The sequence below is a fragment of the Malurus melanocephalus genome, unplaced genomic scaffold (genome assembly GCF_030028575.1).
Source record: "Malurus melanocephalus ecotype Western Australia unplaced genomic scaffold, MMel_1.1 scaffold_254, whole genome shotgun sequence".
In the NCBI taxonomy this organism is placed as follows: domain Eukaryota; kingdom Metazoa; phylum Chordata; class Aves; order Passeriformes; family Maluridae; genus Malurus; species Malurus melanocephalus.
Genome location: NW_026623486.1, coordinates 940542 through 960590, shown reverse-complemented (window position 1 = coordinate 960590; position 20049 = coordinate 940542). Strand labels below are relative to the sequence as shown.

At 40.2% G+C, this 20049-nt stretch overlaps 2 protein-coding genes across 3 annotated transcripts in view; one reads left to right on the top strand and one right to left on the bottom strand.

Moving 5' to 3' along the window:
• The first annotated feature begins 337 nt into the window (after positions 1 to 337).
• Positions 338 to 8765, top strand: LOC130579100 (borealin-2-like). Of its 2 annotated transcripts, none has more exons than XM_057375662.1 (10): positions 338 to 1043; positions 1315 to 1443; positions 2404 to 2444; positions 2791 to 2851; positions 3489 to 3556; positions 4304 to 4371; positions 5049 to 5087; positions 6160 to 6292; positions 6506 to 6592; positions 7904 to 8765. In XM_057375662.1, the coding sequence occupies exons 1-10, from the start codon at positions 884 to 886 to the stop codon at positions 8042 to 8044; spliced, it is 927 nt and encodes a 308-aa protein (XP_057231645.1). In that variant the 5' UTR covers positions 338 to 883; the 3' UTR covers positions 8045 to 8765. The 2 variants fall into 2 exon arrangements, with proteins under 2 accessions (XP_057231645.1, XP_057231646.1); XM_057375663.1 differs by lacking the exon at positions 7904 to 8765 and adding an exon at positions 7351 to 7897.
• A 733-nt stretch (positions 8766 to 9498) lies between these two features.
• The window catches only part of DNAJA2 (DnaJ heat shock protein family (Hsp40) member A2), an 11478-nt gene continuing 927 nt past the window's right edge, over positions 9499 to 20049 (bottom strand). The window contains exons 2-9 of the mRNA XM_057375658.1: positions 17939 to 17998; positions 16743 to 16963; positions 15352 to 15432; positions 14893 to 15026; positions 13509 to 13705; positions 11883 to 12027; positions 11583 to 11710; positions 9499 to 11096 (exon numbers count right to left, since the gene is read on the bottom strand). Coding sequence (XP_057231641.1) covers positions 10908 to 11096; positions 11583 to 11710; positions 11883 to 12027; positions 13509 to 13705; positions 14893 to 15026; positions 15352 to 15432; positions 16743 to 16963; positions 17939 to 17998 — 1155 coding nt within the window. The 3' untranslated portion in view covers positions 9499 to 10907. The remainder of the gene's footprint in view (positions 11097 to 11582; positions 11711 to 11882; positions 12028 to 13508; positions 13706 to 14892; positions 15027 to 15351; positions 15433 to 16742; positions 16964 to 17938; positions 17999 to 20049) is intronic.

The window sequence follows — 20049 nt, the reverse complement described above, 5'->3', positions numbered from 1 at the left end:
AACCCAAAGCTGAGCTCTGAAACAGGGCCCTTCCTATCGAGCACAGAGRCTTCGCAGCACCTGCGGAGGTGCTGGCAGCACAAGCACCGCCTGGCCCACACCCGGGCACCCCTGGTCACAATCCCCGGGGATGGAAACGCTCACCTGCTCCAGGCTCCAAGGCTGCAGCGGCTGCTCCAAACAGGGAACAAAACAGCGCGATTTGTGCCACCCCGACCGTGTGTGTGTGTGTGTGTGTGTGTGTGTGTGTGTGTCTGTGTGTGTGTGTGTGTGTATGTGTGTATGTGTGTATGTGTGTGTGTGTGTATGTGTGTATGTGTGTGTGTACACATGTGAACCTGCCCAGCTCCTGACAGGGCACGAGCATCATAAAATCATAGAAACATGGAATGTTGAGGGGTTGGAATGGACCTTAAAGATCAGCTTGTCCCAACCCCCCCGCCATGGGCAGGGTCACCTCCCACTAGGCCAGGTTGCTGAGGTCTTATCCAAGCTGGCTTTGAGCATTGCCAGGGTTATGGTATCCACAACCTCCCTGTGGTTTCAGTGTCTCACCATCCTCGAAGTGAAAAATTTCTTTCAATTATCTAACCTCAGCTTCCCCCCTTTCAATTCGCACCCATTTCTCCTTGTCCTGTCACCACATGTGCCGGCTCTGTCCCTGTCTGGCCCCGCCTGAGGCAGCTCCGAGGCGGGGCACCCCCACACCCCGCTGTCCCCTCACGCTCTCCCCTCACGCCTTTGACAGCGCCCGGGGCTCCCGCAGCTCGCTCGTCCCCCGCCCCTGCCCGCCCCGGGGGAGTGTCGGGCGGGCCCCGCTGTGGGCGGGCTGCGGGCACGGCTCTGCCCGCGGGCACGGCTCGGCACGGCCCGGCTGCTGGCCATGGCTCCGGGRAAGGCGCCGTGCCGGCCGCGCAGCAGCGACTCGGGCGTGGAGCCGGACCGCGGGCCGCTGCCCCGGGACAGGGACCAGCGCRCCGCGCTCTCCCAGAAGAAGAAAGACCAGCGCATCGCGCTGTTCCTCAGCGACTTCGACCAGCAGGGTAGGGCCGGGGTGCTCGGGGTGGGGAGGGAACGGCGGCTCCGGGCCGGGAGAGCCCCGGGTCGGGGTCGCTCCTCGGGCAGGGCCGCCTGTCCCGCGTCCGCGTTCGCTGAGGGGCTGGCGGCTGAGGGAGGCTCCAGGCGCTCCGACTCCTGGCTCGGATTTCTCCGTGTAAAACGCTGGTTTGAGTTTCTTTTATAGCGCGATCTTGCAATGCTTATGCTTGGAAACATGCAACACGCTTGGCAATAAAAGCGTGTTTTGTTTTAAAGCCAAGGAGCACATCCAGGAGATGAAGAAAGAGCTCGACTCGCTCTTGCAGACAGCCGAGAAGGCGTTCGCAGTGGAGCTGCTGAAGATGCCGGCTGCCGTCAGGAAAATGAAAAGGAAAGAGTTTCTCGGTGAGAGTGCGTGGCCCTGTGCACGGGGAGTGCGGGCAGCGATGTGCCCCGGGCTACGGGAGAAAACCTGGGAACTTGGTGGTGGCTTTCATGGAAAGGTTTGCTTTGTCTGCTCGGTATTTAAGCAGATCAGCCGCACTGTTACCCTGCAGATGCTCGCTGAGCACGCTTGTTCAGTAGAGTGATCTGTGTAACACACGATATAGAATTAGTAGGTGACAGTSTATATAGTCTGGAGCTTTCTGTTATGACTGCACTTAAGTAATCTTATTTAAAGTCTGAAGAGACAATAAATAATCACAAATCTAGTGTTTTCTGTGTGTAAAACCGAACCCTTTTTTTTAATCTAAATCTGCTCATCCTTAGCCACAGAGAGATTATTTTGTCTTTTGAGTTTGAAATCTACTGAGCCTTTCTCATCTTGTCATTCATCTGTGATGATGAGCAAACAAGTTTAATTCCTATTGATGCAGAGGTTTAAGATGTGAACACTCAGCATCAGATGTATATTCTGATRAGAACAGGTGTCCTTGGAATTTCCGTTGCAGCTGGAAATTGTAGGAGCCACACAGAGATCAAACCTGAAACTCTTGAAGAACTTGAGTTTACTGTAAGCCTGAGTATGGGTTTTGCTGTCCTTCTTGAGAAACTTCTGCYTAAGACCATTATCCTTCTGCAGGGCAATATGTGCCTGTGGTGGTTCTTTGAATCCAGGGGATATCCTGTTTGACTACACTAGGATTCTTTCAATGATTGAAATGGCCTTAGATTTTCATTGTTGTTTTGTAAGAGTGACTGTTCTATGACACTGGAATCTTGTTCAAAAGCAACACATATGCTGACTTAAGGTTACCTATTTAACCACTGAATTACTTTCAGTTTCTGAGCCCATGAGATAAGAATCTGAAGATAAAAATTATGCAATAGTATCTAAATAAGTTATCATTTCTTGAGTTACAGATTTGCAAGGACGAGAGGAAGTGGCTCTTGCTGCTGCAGCAGTAAGTGTGTGTTTTCAGATTTTATCACAGTTTACAGAATAGAATTTTTCTCTCCCTGCTGTAAATATTTCAGACAAATTATTTAGTTCAGCTGTGTGTTTAAATAGAAGATGATATGAAAAGAGTAGACAACCATCCATGGTGCTGTTATGATTACATAAAGTTTCAGGGTCATCTGCTGGAAGAAATTCAGATGTTTCCACAAAAATAAACTGATGTTTAGCCAATCCCACTTCCTGTCAGTTGCTTTCATGCCCTTTTAGTTCACTGCCTTTTGTAACAAAATATGCATTTACTGGGAAAAATCTGATGACCTTCCCTTGTTGGACAAGCATTTTTTGTTTAGACTGACTGCTCCCTGGAAGACATGCCAAATCCCAAACTGGTGAGGACCAACAGTAAAAAAGGTAAGTCAATTCATTAATATATTGCCTGTGATTCTTACATTTCATTTTTAAAAAGTGATTTGAACTAAGCATTTGCAAAGTGAATGTTAAGCTTGAAGAATACAAGAGAGAAAAGTGCATAACAGACCCATCCCCCAGCCCAGAATGCAGTGTGGAAGATCATGACSTATACGACTGTTGAAGTACTTAGAAGCATGAGAAAAGAGTTTCTGTCCTTTGGATTTATAAGAGGAAATGGTGAGAAAACACAAATTTAAGGCTTGACAAATTTAAGGCAGGAGAGCTAGGAAGGTCASCCCTCTTTTCTCAGGTTCCCCTTGATGTTCTGCCCATTGAACTTTGTAAGAAAAATACCATTTTTCTTCATATTCTCAAAATGCAAGCAGGATGACATTATCATTGGTTTGGAATTCTGATTTGTCTGGGCTAAGAGATTATATGGGGTCTTTAAACTGTCATGTGTGTCCCAGTGTCTGTGATGAGCACACATTGTTTGCTTTGACTGTGTCCCAGGTGAGTGACATCGGATGGCAGAAGGGGTCCACAGCTGTTGGGGGAGAAACAGRCTTCAAACATGAGGATGAAGTGGTGTTTTGTGCTCTTCATGAGATTTTTATTTTGTCTTGCTAATTTCTAGTTAAGGTAACTACAATTGTCGAATATGAAGATGCCAAGCATAGTTCTACAAAGAAAATATCTAAAAAAGTAAGTTTATAATGTTTTTATTAAAAAAAAACATAAGGGCTTAATCAGTTCTGACCTGCCATGAACCCAGCAAGATCCATGACCAGGCAGGCCAGTGCTCTGCTTTCTGTTGGAAAAGTCAGTTGTYTTAAATTTAACGTATTTGAAGTTAAGCAAGGCTAAACAATAAATTATTTTTGTAATGAAAATATGGTATCTGCACTTCTACTAATTCACACAGGCTTGCAAGTACTGGCRTAGTCATTCTCACTTGACTTGCCAGTAAGTTTGGATGAAGAACCATTTTTCGTTGAAAATTTTTTTTTTTTAAAGCAACCTCACGTTTTAATCCATGCTTTTCTATAACTGAGAGGTGCATTCTTGCCTCTAAACCAAATCAAGTGTTTTAGTTTTATCACCCCAGTCTGTGTGTGCAGTGTAGCTCTTCCTGATGTTGCAAGATAATAGCAAATAGCAGAGATTCTGCACAGTTACAGGCTTTTACTGGAAAAGGGCTTCAAAGTTGGGTGTATATTAGACAGGTGGTTGGCTCTACAGAACTTCAGTAGGAACGAATAGGTTTGGGCATTATATAAACTTTTAGAATGCATATKTGGCATTTTATATATATATAGAAAAGGCAACACTATGGGGCTTAACGACCCTTTTTCAACAGGGAATTTTTACAGTGTTATTTCCTGCAAATATCTATTATTCTGCTTTCAAATTCCACTTTTTTWAACTGCAGTCTTACATGTAAATTTTCAGATTTCCAAAACCAGGTCATTGGTTTCATTGGCCTCTGGTTTAAGTGGCAAACTGAACTCTCTTTCAAGGTAAGACTGGCCTCTGATAGCTTATTTAACTCACCTGAATTTGTGAGTGCTGAACACAATTATTTTAAAATGAAGTAGCTGAAATTTGAGCCCAATGGGAATACATCTGATAAAGGTTCTTCCATAACCTGAGATGCACTATGGTGATGTGAACCTGAACAAAAAAGATTCATCTAGCTGATGAAGGCATGTGTATGACTGAATGCTGCACAGTTCTGAACTTAGGGAATCAGTATAGATTCCCAAACAATACTAATGGAAGAGACCAYGTAAGAAAAGCATCTTTGCTCTGCTAGTACTACTGAATTGTTTTGTAATAAACACCCAGCTTGGGTACTGCAGCCCTCCCTTGCCTAGTAACAGAAATTACTATTTTGTTCTTGTATGGTTTTAGGTCCCATTACATCATGTTTACCTCAGGAGGGCTTTTTCACATGTGTATTTCACACCAGATCCCTGTCATGGGGCACTTCAGCATTCTCTAATCCACTCTCTTCACCTTYATCCTAGCTAAAACTATATTAGAAGTAGATGAGAAGGAAATAAATAAAAATAATAAGTCAAGAAAATAACCCCCCCAACAAAACACAAGACCAGAAACTACTTTTTTGTGTCTGTTTACTTTTCTTCTAGTGTGGCTTKCAGAAGGCTGTTAAGTCTCTTTCTTCTCTTTGCAGTGCCACAAATCTCAAAGCCACTCCAAATGGAGCTAAAAGGTAAGGGGGTTTTGGCTCATTTTTAATAAATAATTTTGTTCAATACCAAGACATTATATATTGCTATCAATCTAGAAATTAATCACCAATCTAGATGTAACAGATCTTCATTGTCTGCCACTAGATTTGACAGTAGGGAGGCCAAACCAGTTATACCTCCTGCTTTGGTGTGGGTGTTAACTTACATTCTCATGGAGGCACAGGATTTGATGTCCTATCAAAGTCAGTTTAAAAAAAAAATTCTTTAGAGTATATAAATTCTGTTCTCATTGACTACAAGTGTACTGCTCAAACTTGTTCTCAGAGCCCAACCTTGATTAAAATATTAATACTGCTGTGTTAAAAATAAACCAACCCCCACAAAACCCCCAACAAAATATATCAATAATCAGTTCTTTGCATCTGGAATAGACAAGATTTTCAGTATCATTCTTCAGACACTACAGAGTTTGGTTTTGGCATAAATCATCAGTTGAAGTGAGGGGGTGAACAATTTAAATAGGTCCTGGAACCAGTAATTGGCTCAGTTTCACTTTGGCCTGCTCTAAATGGCAGAGGCTTGTTTCTGTGCTGAACACCCATATCTCACTTTTTTTTTTAGTAGAGTAAGAACAATTGTACAATGAAAGGTTAGGAATTCTGCATGGCATAAGGCATGACCTGTGCCTCTGAGAGATAGCAGTCTTGGTATTTATTGATATCTCCCTCTGTAGCAGACAGATACAGCACATGTCTTATCTTAAGCCCCGAGGCATGAAGTTTCCTCTTTCCAAAACTGTAAACATTCACTGCTGATACTGGAGAGTGGATATTCTTGTTACTGAGTGGCCAAAATGTCATCTTGTGTCACAGGCTTACAAGGTTACTGCAGTGGCAGGGTCATAAAACATTACCCAGCAGTGCCTGCAAGTGATGGCTTCATTTCTGTAGTCTACTGGCAGACACAGAAAAATTTAAACATCACAGCTTTACTCCTATGGGTATTTCCTATTACTTGCATTTGCTTCATGCTTGAAAAATTCCAGCAGAGCATACAAAGTTAACTCAGAATAATATTTTCATTGTATTCTAGTGCTGGATTACAACAGACTGTCTCAMGAACTTTACCTACCAGTAGAAGAGTTCAAGGCATGTTAAAAAGAAGTAAATCAGTACCCCAGCATAAAAGTGTTCCATTTGTAAATATTCCCCTGGCTGATGGACAGGTATCTTTTTCTTTTTTTAAAACATTTTCAACTTACAGTAGTTGATCAATGCAAATAGTGATAGCTCTTGCTATTCCTGAATGAGATGCTGCTAAACAAAAGGAAAAATCTTTGTGGAAGTTCTGCAGTGTACAGGGGAGCACATGATTTTCAGAGAAGCTGGGCAGACAAGAAAAAACTTTTAATCTTATAATTGTTTTTCTTCACACGCAGACACTCTGTACAGCTGGTGGAGACCTCCRTAATATTGATGTGCAACTCCTAAATCAAGATACAGTACAGCACATTCATAACTTGGTGGTAAGCTTGAACTAGGAAGCTTGCAGATGTGTGTGTTCAGACACTTAGTCCCAGGCTTTCATGCCAGATACTGTCCTGAATGCAAATTCTAAGGGCTTTAACTCTTTGGAGTTTAAGCCTAAACTGGCTGGCATCCATTGGAGGGAGGGGAGAACTGCTGCACATGGATCATGTGTAAAAATAAACATGTGCTGTTTGGTGATAGCCTCAGGTACCACAGGAGCATTAACTCTCCCTTGTGCTGGGCTTGGTGTCTCTTGTACCATGTCAGCCAACAGTCATTCTCTTAATCTCTCATTCACAAAGGCCGACAAAGCTACAGCTAAGTTTAGATTCTTCAAATAATCTATTATTCTGTGCTCTCACTGTGTAAGAACTATACACCTGCTAATTCTCTGCTGCAGTTGAACAGGAACTGTCTTAATGGTTTTGAAGYAAAATGAAGTGGAACCAGACTTTGTAGCACATACTGCCCAACTCCCCYGAAGATGAGGGTACTGGGCTACTGTTTGAAGTCATAGAAATCTATCCAGACMTGAAAGATGTTAACCAGTTTACAGTTGTGCAGGTATTGAGAGCAGTGCAGCTGAGTCAAGCTAAAGGTCTGGGTGCTGTTTGGTGTTTTTTGTTATGGCCCTGCTGCTGTAGACAGACASTGGGGAGTGAGGGAGTGCTCACTGCTTGCTTTAGCACTAGTGACCTTTCTTCTTCCAAGTTCTTTGCGAAGCTTGAGCTAAAATGAATTTTTCCCCCCTCAGAGTGAGCTGACTGTGCTATGTGGAAAGGCCACACCTAAACCAAGTTAATGGAACTGTCTTGTGACTACAGAACATGTGTGACAGCTCTGGCCTGCTGTCTCCGAAGTGTTTAGACTCTGTCTATTATGTCTTAATAAAGCTGTATACTGCCCAATAAATGTTTTTGTAAGCTTTTATATTATGTGATGTATCTTATTAAGTTTCTGTTATGAAGGATACCAAAGCAGAAGAAAATGCTACTTTTTCTTTATAAAAGGCTTAGGTTAGATTTTAACTAAGTTCACATTAAATGAACAGTAAGAGGCTGTATATAGGAATAAGTTTAACTCTGATATTCAACTCACAAATAAACTCAAGTACATTTTTTAATAACCTTAAGACATTTTTAGTTATGTGGTAGCATATATGARTCTAACACTGGAATAAAATGTATTGCTAATTTTGTGATGTGATAGTCATGTCATCACAGTAACATGCAAGATGACAGGTAGTAACACAGACTATTGGAATTTGTGGTACCAACCCAGATTCTCCACATTCTGTACTTTTTGAGGACATGGATCTGTTGGASCAAGTCCAGATGAAGGACATGAAGATGATCAGAGGCCTGGAACATCACTCCTGTGAAGACAGGCTGAGAGTTTTCAGCCTTGAGAAGCTCTGGAGAGACCTCGTGGCACTTTCCAGTTGTTAGAGGTAGCTCATGAGAAGGCTAGAGAAGGACTTTTTACAAGAGCAGGGTGTGACTGGATAAGGGGCAATGGCCTTAAAGCAAAGGAGGGTGGATTTTAGATTAGRTGTTAGGAAGAAATTCTTCCCTGTGAGKGTGGTGAGGCCCCAGCACAAGTCACCCAGAGAAGCTGTGGCTGCTCCATCCTGGAAGTGACCAAGGCCAGGCTGGATGGGGCTTGGAGCAACCTGAGATGGTGGAAGGTGTCCCTGCCATTGGGTGGAACAAGATGGTTTTCTCATGCCTTCCTACCTTCTACTTGCAGGGGTGACTTTTAAAAATCTTTCCAGATGAAGATGCCAGTCCAGCAGTCACTTCGCCTCAGAACTTGAGGACAAAGRTAGCTTTTACTCTGACAGTGGCAATTACAGTTAAAATGTTTCCACCACAGTAAAGGGTGGTATGAAAGACTGCTACAATCTTGAAACGAAAACATTTGTTTAAGAAGGAAATTTAGCTTAATTTTTCCTTCTCTTCTGCTTCCACTCTTTGCTTAAAAAACAAAGGTTGGACGTTTCAAATCAGGAGAAAAAAGTTTTCAGAGTATGGGTGATGTGGTAAAGGAAATAAAATATTATTAAAACTAGATTAAAACTGTACTCCCACTTARTCACCAGAAAATACAGGCAGCTTTTTCCTTTCTGCTTCTTGAGCCCAGTACTCAAGATACAAAAAGTATCAGTTAGAAATGGTTCTAATACATGCTTCTAATGGAGGTCTTCTTCCTCCACCCCCCCTCTTAGAATACTCCTTTGTTTATAGTAGCACATCTAACACAAGTACCTAAATTGCAGCTGTGTATTACTGGGAACCCTCAACTAATATTTGATTATTCACAGGACACTCCAATTAGTCCATTTAAAGTCCAGCTAAGAATTTAATTTCATCAGTAAACTACTCAAGCAWTAGTAACTAGTAGTATATTACTTACAAGTTAAAACATTGAAACCAAGACAGGGCAGATGGAGAATGTGTGAGTTRTTCTTCCACACAACTCGGTAAAGGGAGACACCTGTGATAAGGACAACTCTGAAGGCAGTCATGGAAAGGTGCTGCTGGCAGGAGCCCAAATTAATGCCAGCTCAGGACTAAAGCACAACTATCCTACAGTGATCAACTCTTCCTCCACCCCTTCACTTCAACTGTCTGAAAAGGAATCCCTTCCTTTCTTCCCCCTCAAAAAAACAATCTGAATGGGGATTAAAGGTTTAGAGCGTGACTCTATTTTACAAGKACTTAAAAGCAGAAGAAAGTGTTGTAATTGTTTAAACATACAGGTTAGGACTGACTCCCTGGAGACATCAGTCAGGAGAAAGGATCACCATGTAACCATGGCTKTGCAAAAAGCAACCCCAAGTTTAAATAAACTAAAATAAAAGACCAACTAGAGAATGCCACATCGTAAGTCAATACTGAAATACAGATCAAACAGTATTTATTTTTGCTTCATTTTTAGAGTCTATAACAAGGATGTTCAGCAACACTCAAATGCCAATGCCTACCCAAGCACATTGAAACCCTTGGAGTTTGTCCCTCCAACCTCATTAATAAGTGTCAACAACTATCAGAGAAATAACTAAACAAGTCACACTTCAGATTTGTAAAGAAGAGCTTCAACTTTCTCACTTAAGCAGGAGAGAAATCTTGCTTTAGAGGCAGCTTACCAACCCAACACTGTTCATGCACAATAGTCCYTTAGTTAAGGTCACATTTTTGCTTTGTTCTGGCATTTTTGCCAATTAAAAGAAATATAACTGAAGCTGGAGAACTTAATATCTTCATACTTAAACCAAAGTGCAAACTACTAGAAAAGTAACAAAACCATCTACATTTACTATGTTTCCAGGTTATTTTTTTTTTTTTTTTTTACACTGGAAACATTTCTCTAGGAAGTGAGGCTGAATCAGGCTTTGAATAGGATTCAAAGGCTAAGAGAAAGACACCATTATTTCAGAATTTAATCATTCCCCATTTACGGGTTTGTTATCTTTAGACTGAATTCAGATATCCTTGTGTTTTGCTCTCACAAAGGGGACATGGCTGCAGCCTTCGCTGTGCCCATTTAGTCATCTCTCATTTCAGGAAGAGACCTGAATGTGGCACACAACTGTTATCTAACCTTCACCTAGTCTTAAAGCAGCTTCAGCCTCTCTGYGTTTATAAAATATCTACCATCTACATAGTCTTTTCATACACAGACTAGTTAAAGCCACTGGAAAAGTAAGAGTTACAAGGCAAAAGAAATATATTATACACCAACTGCTTTTATTTCATTTCAGAAACCGTTCACAAGATGGTAGAAAAAACTTACAACCACTTCTAATTTAGTCTTTCATTGTTCCCAGTCTGCTCTAAACCCATTATGTGCAAAGCCCATTTACCATGCATCTAGATGATAGATACAGGCTATGAAATTCTTGATTCTACTTGTAGCAGCTTATGCAGGTGCAGCCAAATACCAAGCCTCAGGACAAATTGTACACAAACTTTACAATGTAGAATTTGAATTTAAAATATGAAACTTAAAATCTACACAAAACTGGTAAAAATCAAGCACAGATACGAGGACAAACTTAAAACCCATGTGAAAAGGAGTCTCGTCTTCCTTTCAAGTGCTTTATTCTGCTACACAGTCAAAATGAAGATGTAAGCTTGTGGTTAGTTTAAATTACACTCTGTAGATACTATAGACCAATTTAAAAGTTACACATACAGCAATAGATGTCCATTGGTTCGTCTGGATTACTTATACAATCCAGCTGGATTGTTGAAAACAAGTCAGGCAAAATTTGAAAGAAAATCCTTGTGCAACTTTTTAGACAAATGTTTACTGGTGGGCACACTGTACCCCAGGTCCATGATGGCTGCTTTCTTCATCAGAACTATCATTATAAGCTTCACGTCTCTGGCCACCACCTGAACCACGAGTGGTATCAAATTCTTGAAGATCTACCTCTTCTGCATCACCAATTACATTGGGAAATTCTGGTCTAGCTGGCAGAAGATCTTCAAGTTCCTGCCCCAAAGAAAGAAATGCATTCAGTATTGCATCTACAACTGCTAAACTAAATTACCACTTTCCTGCAACTTCTAAGAGCAGGTTTAGAAGTCTATGCTGATGAAAGCCCTTGAGCTGCAGAGTAATTTGAAAATATTTCTATCAACTGGAAGACACCACTTAAAGAAAGCCAGAGCTCCACGTATCATCAACCAAAAGTGCAATCAGTAAATACAGTTGCACTGTGTAAACTTATCATACAGCAACAGAAAGATTCTCCCTCCTGCCCTGTCTGTGTGTACCATCTGCCCAGCTCTTAAACACAGCTTCCATAAATTCGTATTCCAAGGGCTATTTCCAAGTAGCACATCGCCCATAAAAAAGGTTAAAAGAACTTTACTTGAATCTAAATTTAAGCAGCGAAAACAAGCCCATGAGGTACAATTTAGGCTGTTCACACACTGTCAAATAAGACACCACATTTATGCTTGAAAAACTACTTACTGAAAGCTTTTCTGGGCTAATCCAGTTATTTTCAGGAAACTGAACATCAAATTTAATGTAGAGATCCCCCTTCTCAAAAGGATTGCGATACTGTGGCATTCCTTCACCTCTGACTACACGAACACAACCTGGAATTCAAAGAGAAGTAGGCTGGAGAGTGCTACTGTAAAACCATTCTCTCTCCATACAATTCTTAGGTTTCCCCAGCCTAGGTTCAGTTAACAGGACAACAAGGGTGGGATTAAGTGTCTAAGAAGCACAAAAGCATTATCAAAGAAATCCTTATTAAGTCAAGTTTACCTGGTTCAATTACTTTTCCAGGAGGATATTTAACCACAATCTGACGTCCATCAAGGTGCTTAAATGTGAACTGAAATCCACACAGTGCTTCAACAAGTCCAATCTTGTGTGTCATATGCAAATCATTCACATCCCGCTGGAACACCTGCAAAACAAAATAGGTATCCTTTCTACTACTATAATCACAACTCCATCAGACTCATTATTGAGATTTCATTATTATCTATTMTTAAAATTCAATATTTATAAATATTGAATATATTAATGTAATATTCATAAATATTAATAAAATATTAAAATTCAATGTCAGAGCAACAGCCTTTGTATGAAGTGAACTTAATTCTGTTAATTCAAACACCTTAACATCCTTGGGAAGTTTGTGCCTGACCAAGTAYCATCCAAGATAAGCAAACCACACCACACACTGAGGTAAGGTTCAAATTAAAACAAGTATGTACAGCAGCACTGTTCTTTCACCCCCAACATCTTCCACACAAGCAATCTATAAACAAAACTTGCAGCAATTTGACACTATTTCCTCTGCACTAGAGTATATAAACCACATCTTTGTTTCTCAGCTCTTGTCCTCATGCCTATCTGCTTTAGCTGCCTTGACCTACAGCAGGACTTTGATCACTTAGTCCACAGCTGTCAGAAGTGATGTTTAAGCTACATAACTCAGGATTCTTAATCAGACTAAATCTTAAAATTTATCCACTGGCAGAACATGAGTCCCATCTAAAGGGAAATTTAAGAACACAAAGTCTATCTAGTTTTCCTCACTAGRACAAAGTACAGACTGACAGATTAGCAGTCCCTGACAAAGCACTGAAAAGCTTACAAAGTACCTAATTATCAGACAACCAACATTATATCCTTAATRTATGACTGGAGTTGAAATTTTGTACCCCATGCTATCCTGTCACAAAAGAAAAGCCCCCCCTCAAGTGTAACAAACAAACAATTTCTTATGCATCATAGCAATACCTGGCATTCTTTTTGAACAASAGAATTAAAAAGGGAGCAGTCACCTCAACTCTGCCCTACATGAGTTTTAACAGATGATAAATTGCAGTATTTCATTCCAAAGTGCACTGAATATAGGCCAGAATACAGTAAGTCTTAACAAACCAGTATAAAATAATAATGCTTGTTTTGTTAAGTGAATCAGCACCATCACCATTTTGTGCTTTTTTTCAGACCCACTGTAGCAGACACAGAAAGCACCATCTGGGGATTTTATCAGGAGTTCCCTGCCATGTCACAAGACATGTAAAAAAGCAAAACTTAGCATTTTGTTAGTGTCACAAGCAAAGCAGATTAAAGTTAACATCCTGAACGGCTCTTCACTGCATCTACTGTATCAAAGTCAATCTGAGCTTATCTGAGAAAGCTACCTCTTATTAGYATTAGGAGGCACCAGAAGCTGCCTGCCCTCTGGCTTGCTCAGTCTTTTCTGGCTCACCATGAAAGCCACATTACACACCATAAATCTATTAAAAGCCATTCACCATCTCTCCCAGAGCTGCAACTGTATCAATTACTTTAAATGAATGACCATCTATATAACTTAAATATTAACAACTGGAACAAAAGGCATTTAAAAGATAAACTCAAAAGCATTACCTCATTCTCCTTCTCTTGGAGTAAAAGGACAATATCGCCTGGTTCCACACCGGGAGCCTGATCTGCTTCTCCACTGAATGTAATTCTTTGCCCATGTTTCATGCCTTTATCTACATGGACTTCAAGTATTTTCACCTCTTTGATCACCTTCTTCCCTTCACATTTTTTACAGCGGTCTTTTTCATTAATTACTTCACCTAAATAAAGACAAATTTTGAGTTCAGAGATTTTGACATAGTTGCATCCAATTCGCAAGAAAAACTATTTGAAAACAAACTGAAGAATTTCTGCAACACAAGTAGTGATTTAGATGTTGCTTTATGAATTCCTCACAAGTGGAAATGCAGGCTTCATTTACCCTAGCTGGGACAGGGGGAAGGGAGAAAAACAAGCAAGTTCCCTGACTGCCYCATCTCCCTGTACATCCCCACGACACATTACTGAGTAAATGCAGCCAGCACAACAGGAGAGTCTCGCATACAGAAATATGGGAAGAGAGCTGGTCACATCAGATTCACCCCTACAAAGGTAATTACTGTTTTCACAAACTGAAGGATGACAATCCAAAATGGCTTCAATGCTATGTTCTACCTCACCTTTATTTTTCCAGTGAGCTTGTCTTTATACACAGTAAACAAAGCATTAGGGCACATGGACTGTAAAATTTCAGTACTAAGTGCCACAAGCAGATGCACYTGACTTAAAATATTAAGCCTCAGCTTAAACCACCTTTGTGAAACAAAGCATAACATTATGATGCAGTTCAAACTGCAAAATATGTAGGTTAGGCGTAYGAAATGTTAATAACATCATTTATGAAATGTTTTGACTAGTCACAAAACACAACTCTTTGTAGCTTGGGTGTTGTGACAAGTAAAATCATCCACAAGGTGATGTTACTACCCTGCCAACTGCAGAAGATCCARAAAGAAATCGCATGAAGTGCTGAACTTGTTCCCCCCAAACAGAACCAATTCAGTCAAAGATAACAGCTTAATTTGAAGAAGTTAAAAATTCAACCATAGGTTTCCACTTTAACCTACAACTGTCCTTGGTTATGAGGAGATGTAAAGATGAACAGCTCCTAAACAAACACAATATTGGGTTTTTACKTTAACATAATAGCAGTAAGTACTAATCACATGCAAGTGTTTTTAAAGATGAYCACTGCATACTGTTTGAGCTTCTAGGCTACTTTTCAGTACATTAACCACTGTAAATCTTGCTGCTGTTGTGAGTGAAATGATTTCTCCATGCTGACACCAGAGTGAGATGCAGCTGACTGGGTAAGGGCAGAACTGTCCTGGATAAGTTCCTCCTGAGATTTACGCAGGAGGCTGGATCCAAGCAGGCACATTTAGTAACAGAGCAGAGCCTGGCCTACCTTCTCCATTGCAGTCGGAGCACACGGACTGCATCTGCTGCACCATCCCCGGGGCCAGCTGTCGGATCATGATGCGCACGCCCCGGCCCCGGCAGGCGTTGCACTTCTGAACGGAGCCAGCCTTCCCTCCCTGCCTACAGCACAAAGCACCAGTTGCATCAAAAGCGAGTTCCTCAGAAGGGTACAAGCAGAAAGCCCCTCCATCAGTAGGTTAACATGCCTACATGCCCAACTGCACTGCCAATTACAATTAGGTTCTCTGCTCTCCCACCCTTCCCCCACACAAAGCCCTTGAATAGTTCCAGTTCCATCAACAGCATCATTCAAGTTCAACAATTTGCTGGTCTGAAAGCAGGCTCCAGTAAATCAAATACTGATAAAGATCTGACACAGGAGATCCTTCATTACATTAGTTGCCAACAAAGCAACCAGAGAACTCAAAAATACAAACAAACTTACCCATTACATGCACTACAAAGGACATTCTTGCTAAGTTGTAGTTTAGTTGTCTTTCCATTATACAGATCTTCTAAAGAGACTCTACAAAATAAAGCATTTCTCCTGGGTTATCATTTAACRACTTACTTTCCCCATGCCATATAAATACTTGCCTAGAACAAATTAGAAACAAAAAAAAAAACCCAACAACAAAACAACAAAAAACCCTCAAGATATTCCTAAAGACTAAATCTGCTATCAAAATAGGATTTTAAAGCACCATTTTGGCTTTCACGAAGAGTTGCTGAAAAAGAATTCCATACATATCAATATACATTTGTAAATCTGAACAYAGTGCCAGAGAAAAACTGTAATTTAATCAAAAGAAACTAGAGAATTGGTTGTGTTTCTCAACAGGAAACAAGCTTATCTAGAATCTTATAGTGTTATTATACAGTCATAATTAATTATTATTTTTAATCCTACCAGGCAGGTGAGAAACAACGTTTGCAAACAGTCTAGGCAATATTTATGGCATAAACATATAAGAACACATGTAGAATACTTACTACTGTATTGGGTTTTCTACACAAGAGAGTTTAGTGGGAAAGGGTTAGCATGTCCCCAAGGCCACTTAATTTTTTAATGTTTCTCCTAAAAGGGTTTATTAGTGGCTAGAAATTTCAACTCAATGTATTGAGAAAAGGTTACCTGGCATCAGTATTTACAAATAACAACAAAATCAAAGCTCATAATAATATACCATGCAGTACTGTCTACTAAACTAAGCAAGCATGTGAAATTAAACAGACTTTACTAAGCTCAGTTTGCCAACCACAGGAAAGATATTGCTTAACTGAAGTTCTTAAAAAGGACCTGCTCAGCAGGCAAAATGCCAGCCATGACTGCAAGAAGAGATCTACAAAACACAATTAGATGTGATATTCAAGAATGGTTTTGACAAAAAAAAAAAACAAAACCAAAACCAAAGCTGCCACACACACTTTTCTATTAATTATGAGGTCCAWGCATAGTTCCAGCTGGCACTGCACTATGAATGCAAGTCTTTCCAGAGCACCTCCACCTTCCCAAGAATCTGCCTAGTGAGCAATACTTGGCTGTTGAAGCCTTTTTTCAGATTAAAACTACCTAACACAATTAAGGAGCAAAACAAAGCTAACAGAGTACACACATTCAAATAACCTGGCAAATATTTGGTAGTCTCTACATTAACCAACCATGTAAAGTAACTCCAGAGGACYGGTCCCTGCTCTACACACAACATGCAGGTCTCAAAAGTAATGCAGACTGCAGAGGGTCTCAACTGAGAAGCATATCAAAACAGAAACCAGCAGCATCACATATTGGTCATGAAAGCTTCAAACAACAAGTTGCAGCACCAAGATACTCACTTGAGTGGATGCATCATATCTTCTCCTCTTCTTCTACCATTGCGACTTCTACTCTGTCCACCCATGAAATTGAACAATCCACCACCAAAGATATGGGAGAAAATATCGTCCATTCCACTGCTTCCRCTCCCTTCTCGGAGCCCCTGCTCTCCATATCTATCATACAACTCACGTTTCTCAGGATTTGACAATACTTCATAGGCAAAGCTTATTTCTTTGAACTAGAAGAGGAATAGAATCAAAACAGTGCATGATAATTTAAAATTKCAAGGCAGAATTTTACTGGTTTCTCCCCCAACATGAACACCCATCAATTAAGAAAGTACACAATGCGACCCTTTTCCACCCTCATTCTAACATGGCTTGTACTAAGCAGGACTCAAGTCACAGACTTGGGCTTAGTTATGCTACATCTTACCATAAAATAAGACATTTTACTGAAAACTTGGCTGACCTTGTTCTTTACTAGCATAAGACATACTTCTTGCAAATAAAAAAAGCCATCCAACCRAAGAAAACACYCAGGTACACAACCTGCAKAAGCCAAAAGGCAGCATACCCAACRGTTACATACTAACAGCACAGACTTCAAGATGTTGGGCAGTTAAAATACACTAACAACTATGTAGCTTAMTGAAACACATATTAATGTATTTGGCTCTATGGCAAATTAGTATCTTTTCACAGACATCWCTGCTAAACTCTAAGCAGCCATCAGAATTTCAATTTTGTTAATCAGCTCAGTCAACTTAATTGACAATTTTAAAATTGCCCTTAGCATAACAAATCTAATTCAACCTTCCCACATATGTAATTTGGTTTATGCTGCAGCAGTTTTAAGAACCTCTACACATACWTTTTTCCATGTTGGAAAAACTTAAAAAAATTACAATCTTTTTCACATACCTACATAGATGTCAACGCCAGCTGACATTATTTCAGCAAATGAGAGGCAGTTTTTTCCTCAGTTACCTTCTCAACCAATTTGACTCAGCCAACTGCTGCATTTTGTCATGTGGTACACTGGCAGATTTTGAGAYTGGGGAGAAGTTGACCAGACAGGGTTACCCCTCACAGTTACTATTTTTGAACAATTTGAACAGCAAGCTGCTAACACCTGGATTCAGTTCCTTAGATGCTACTGTAAAAGCAAACTTAAGATATTTAAAAAAAAAAGATCAGCAAGTTGTTCTTACTTTGTCCCCTGCATTTGGATTCTTATCAGGATGGTATTCCTTGGCCAGTTTTCTGTATGCCTAGTTGAAAGAGACAGAAAATCYGTTTAAACTTCCATTAATCAGTTCTTTTCTGAGAAACTCAAGCAGTGTCCCCAAGAAGAAAGAAAATTCTAATAAAGCAAAGTGAAAATACTCTGGTGTTTCAAAGTCACTCATACATTGATATGACCTAAAAAAATTGTGACATTGCCACATGCATAAATTAACTACACTTGTATTTAAGCACAACTATGGCACACAATAGCTAGAACTAGTTTTCCTGCTTATCCTCATTGACTTACAGGAAGAATCCCATTTGACTTTCATTAAAGTTACTTATTCTTTAGAACCCACTCAAATCCTACACTACAACAGTGAATTTGAACCTGTYTGTCTTTGTCCTCAATCACAGTAGTACAGTAACAACAAAATGGCTGCCTCAGCTTCCCACTGAACCCTACAACCACTCCTTAAAACAGTCTGTTCTTCCCTACCTATCMACGATGGCAGAGCTCCCCTCAATTTGAACGAAGTATGTGAGTTACATGTGCAGAAATGTGTATAGCACTGCTTTCACTTAACTTTATCAATATAAATGAGTAGGAGTAAGTCCAGCCAAATTTCCAGAAGGGACTTTCCTTTTTTCTGACCAGCACTGTTTTTTCAGCAGCCCCTCCTCTCTTCTGCTGACACTTGGGAGGATCAAATCAAGTATCATAGCAGGCAGAGACTTTTCGTACCACTGGAGTTAATGACAATAAAAACCTCAACCGTTCCTCTACCTCAGCACTCCTCAGAAACTRTCAGACACATATTAATAAATTACATAGCATACAGTCTTTTATTTTCCAAATTACACCTATTAAAAAAAGCTAGAGTGATGCAACTGTAAAAAATTGAAGTATCAGTTCTTRGAGAGGATTTTTCAAGCACTTTACTTCTGAATAACTAAGCACCTAAACTAACTCTTTAGAATTACAATGTATAGAGCTTTACAGACAAAGATTTTCAGAGATTACAACTTATGAACAAGTAAATTTCCTTTTTCAAATATGCGTACAGTTACTTTTCTGATTTTAGAAGCACTGTAGTCCTGCATGCAATCAAGACATTATATAGAACTAATGAAATAAAAATGTTTTATTTACAAGCCTTATATTCTAAGGCAAAGTAAGTGTAAAAACCAAAAATCATACATCTTACTGCACAAATCACCCATCAGGAAGAAAGCATAATTGTCCACAAACCTATATATTCTGTTATAATGGATTTTTGCCATATATTTTATGAGTCCAACTAGGAAAAAACCAAAACTTTAAACATGATAACCTAAGCAACATTATCTAATCAGAAAAAATGGAGCTAACAATGATCTTTAAAAAGAGAAAGCCCCCACATCTTTGCTGATAACAGCATTCCAAGCCAGAGCAACTTTTACAACTGCCCATGGCCCTAAAAGAAGGTACCACTATTCCTTTCATCAGAACCAGATCCAGAATCAAGGTCGATACGGGCAACATATACTATTTCAGTAAAAGTTAATTTAGCCACTGTTAAAGCCTGTTCTCTGAGGCCCTTTTGACTGAAATATCTTGACCATTTTCACTTTTTCTATACTTTCATATAGGTTAAAATAGCAGATTTTAAAGCACCAATGAAACCTCTCAATAAGATACAGATGAACTCCTTGCTGTTGCAGACAGTTGGAAACTTTACACTCCATGATTAGTCTAATAYGTGGTAATTAATACAGGGTGGTGCAGGCTATCCTAGCAGAAAACTGCTCTGATTTTCATTCTTCCAGGACACAAAATATCTTTATTCGAACTCTGTAAGAAAACAAAACACTCTAGTGGGCAGTGCTGTACAGAAAACCCAACCTYCTCACCGCTTGCCTTCCATCTCCAGCACGATTTCAACACTGCAATTGCCTATCCCTGCACAAATTAGGCTGCCGCGTGCATGACGGGTAAGGCGCAGTTGTTGGTGCCAGCACCACCCACCCGCGGAAGCCACTGCTAGTGAACCGTCTGGTTCATTCTCTTCCCTCACGTGTAAACGGTCATTAAGGCCTTGTACAAAAAAAAAAA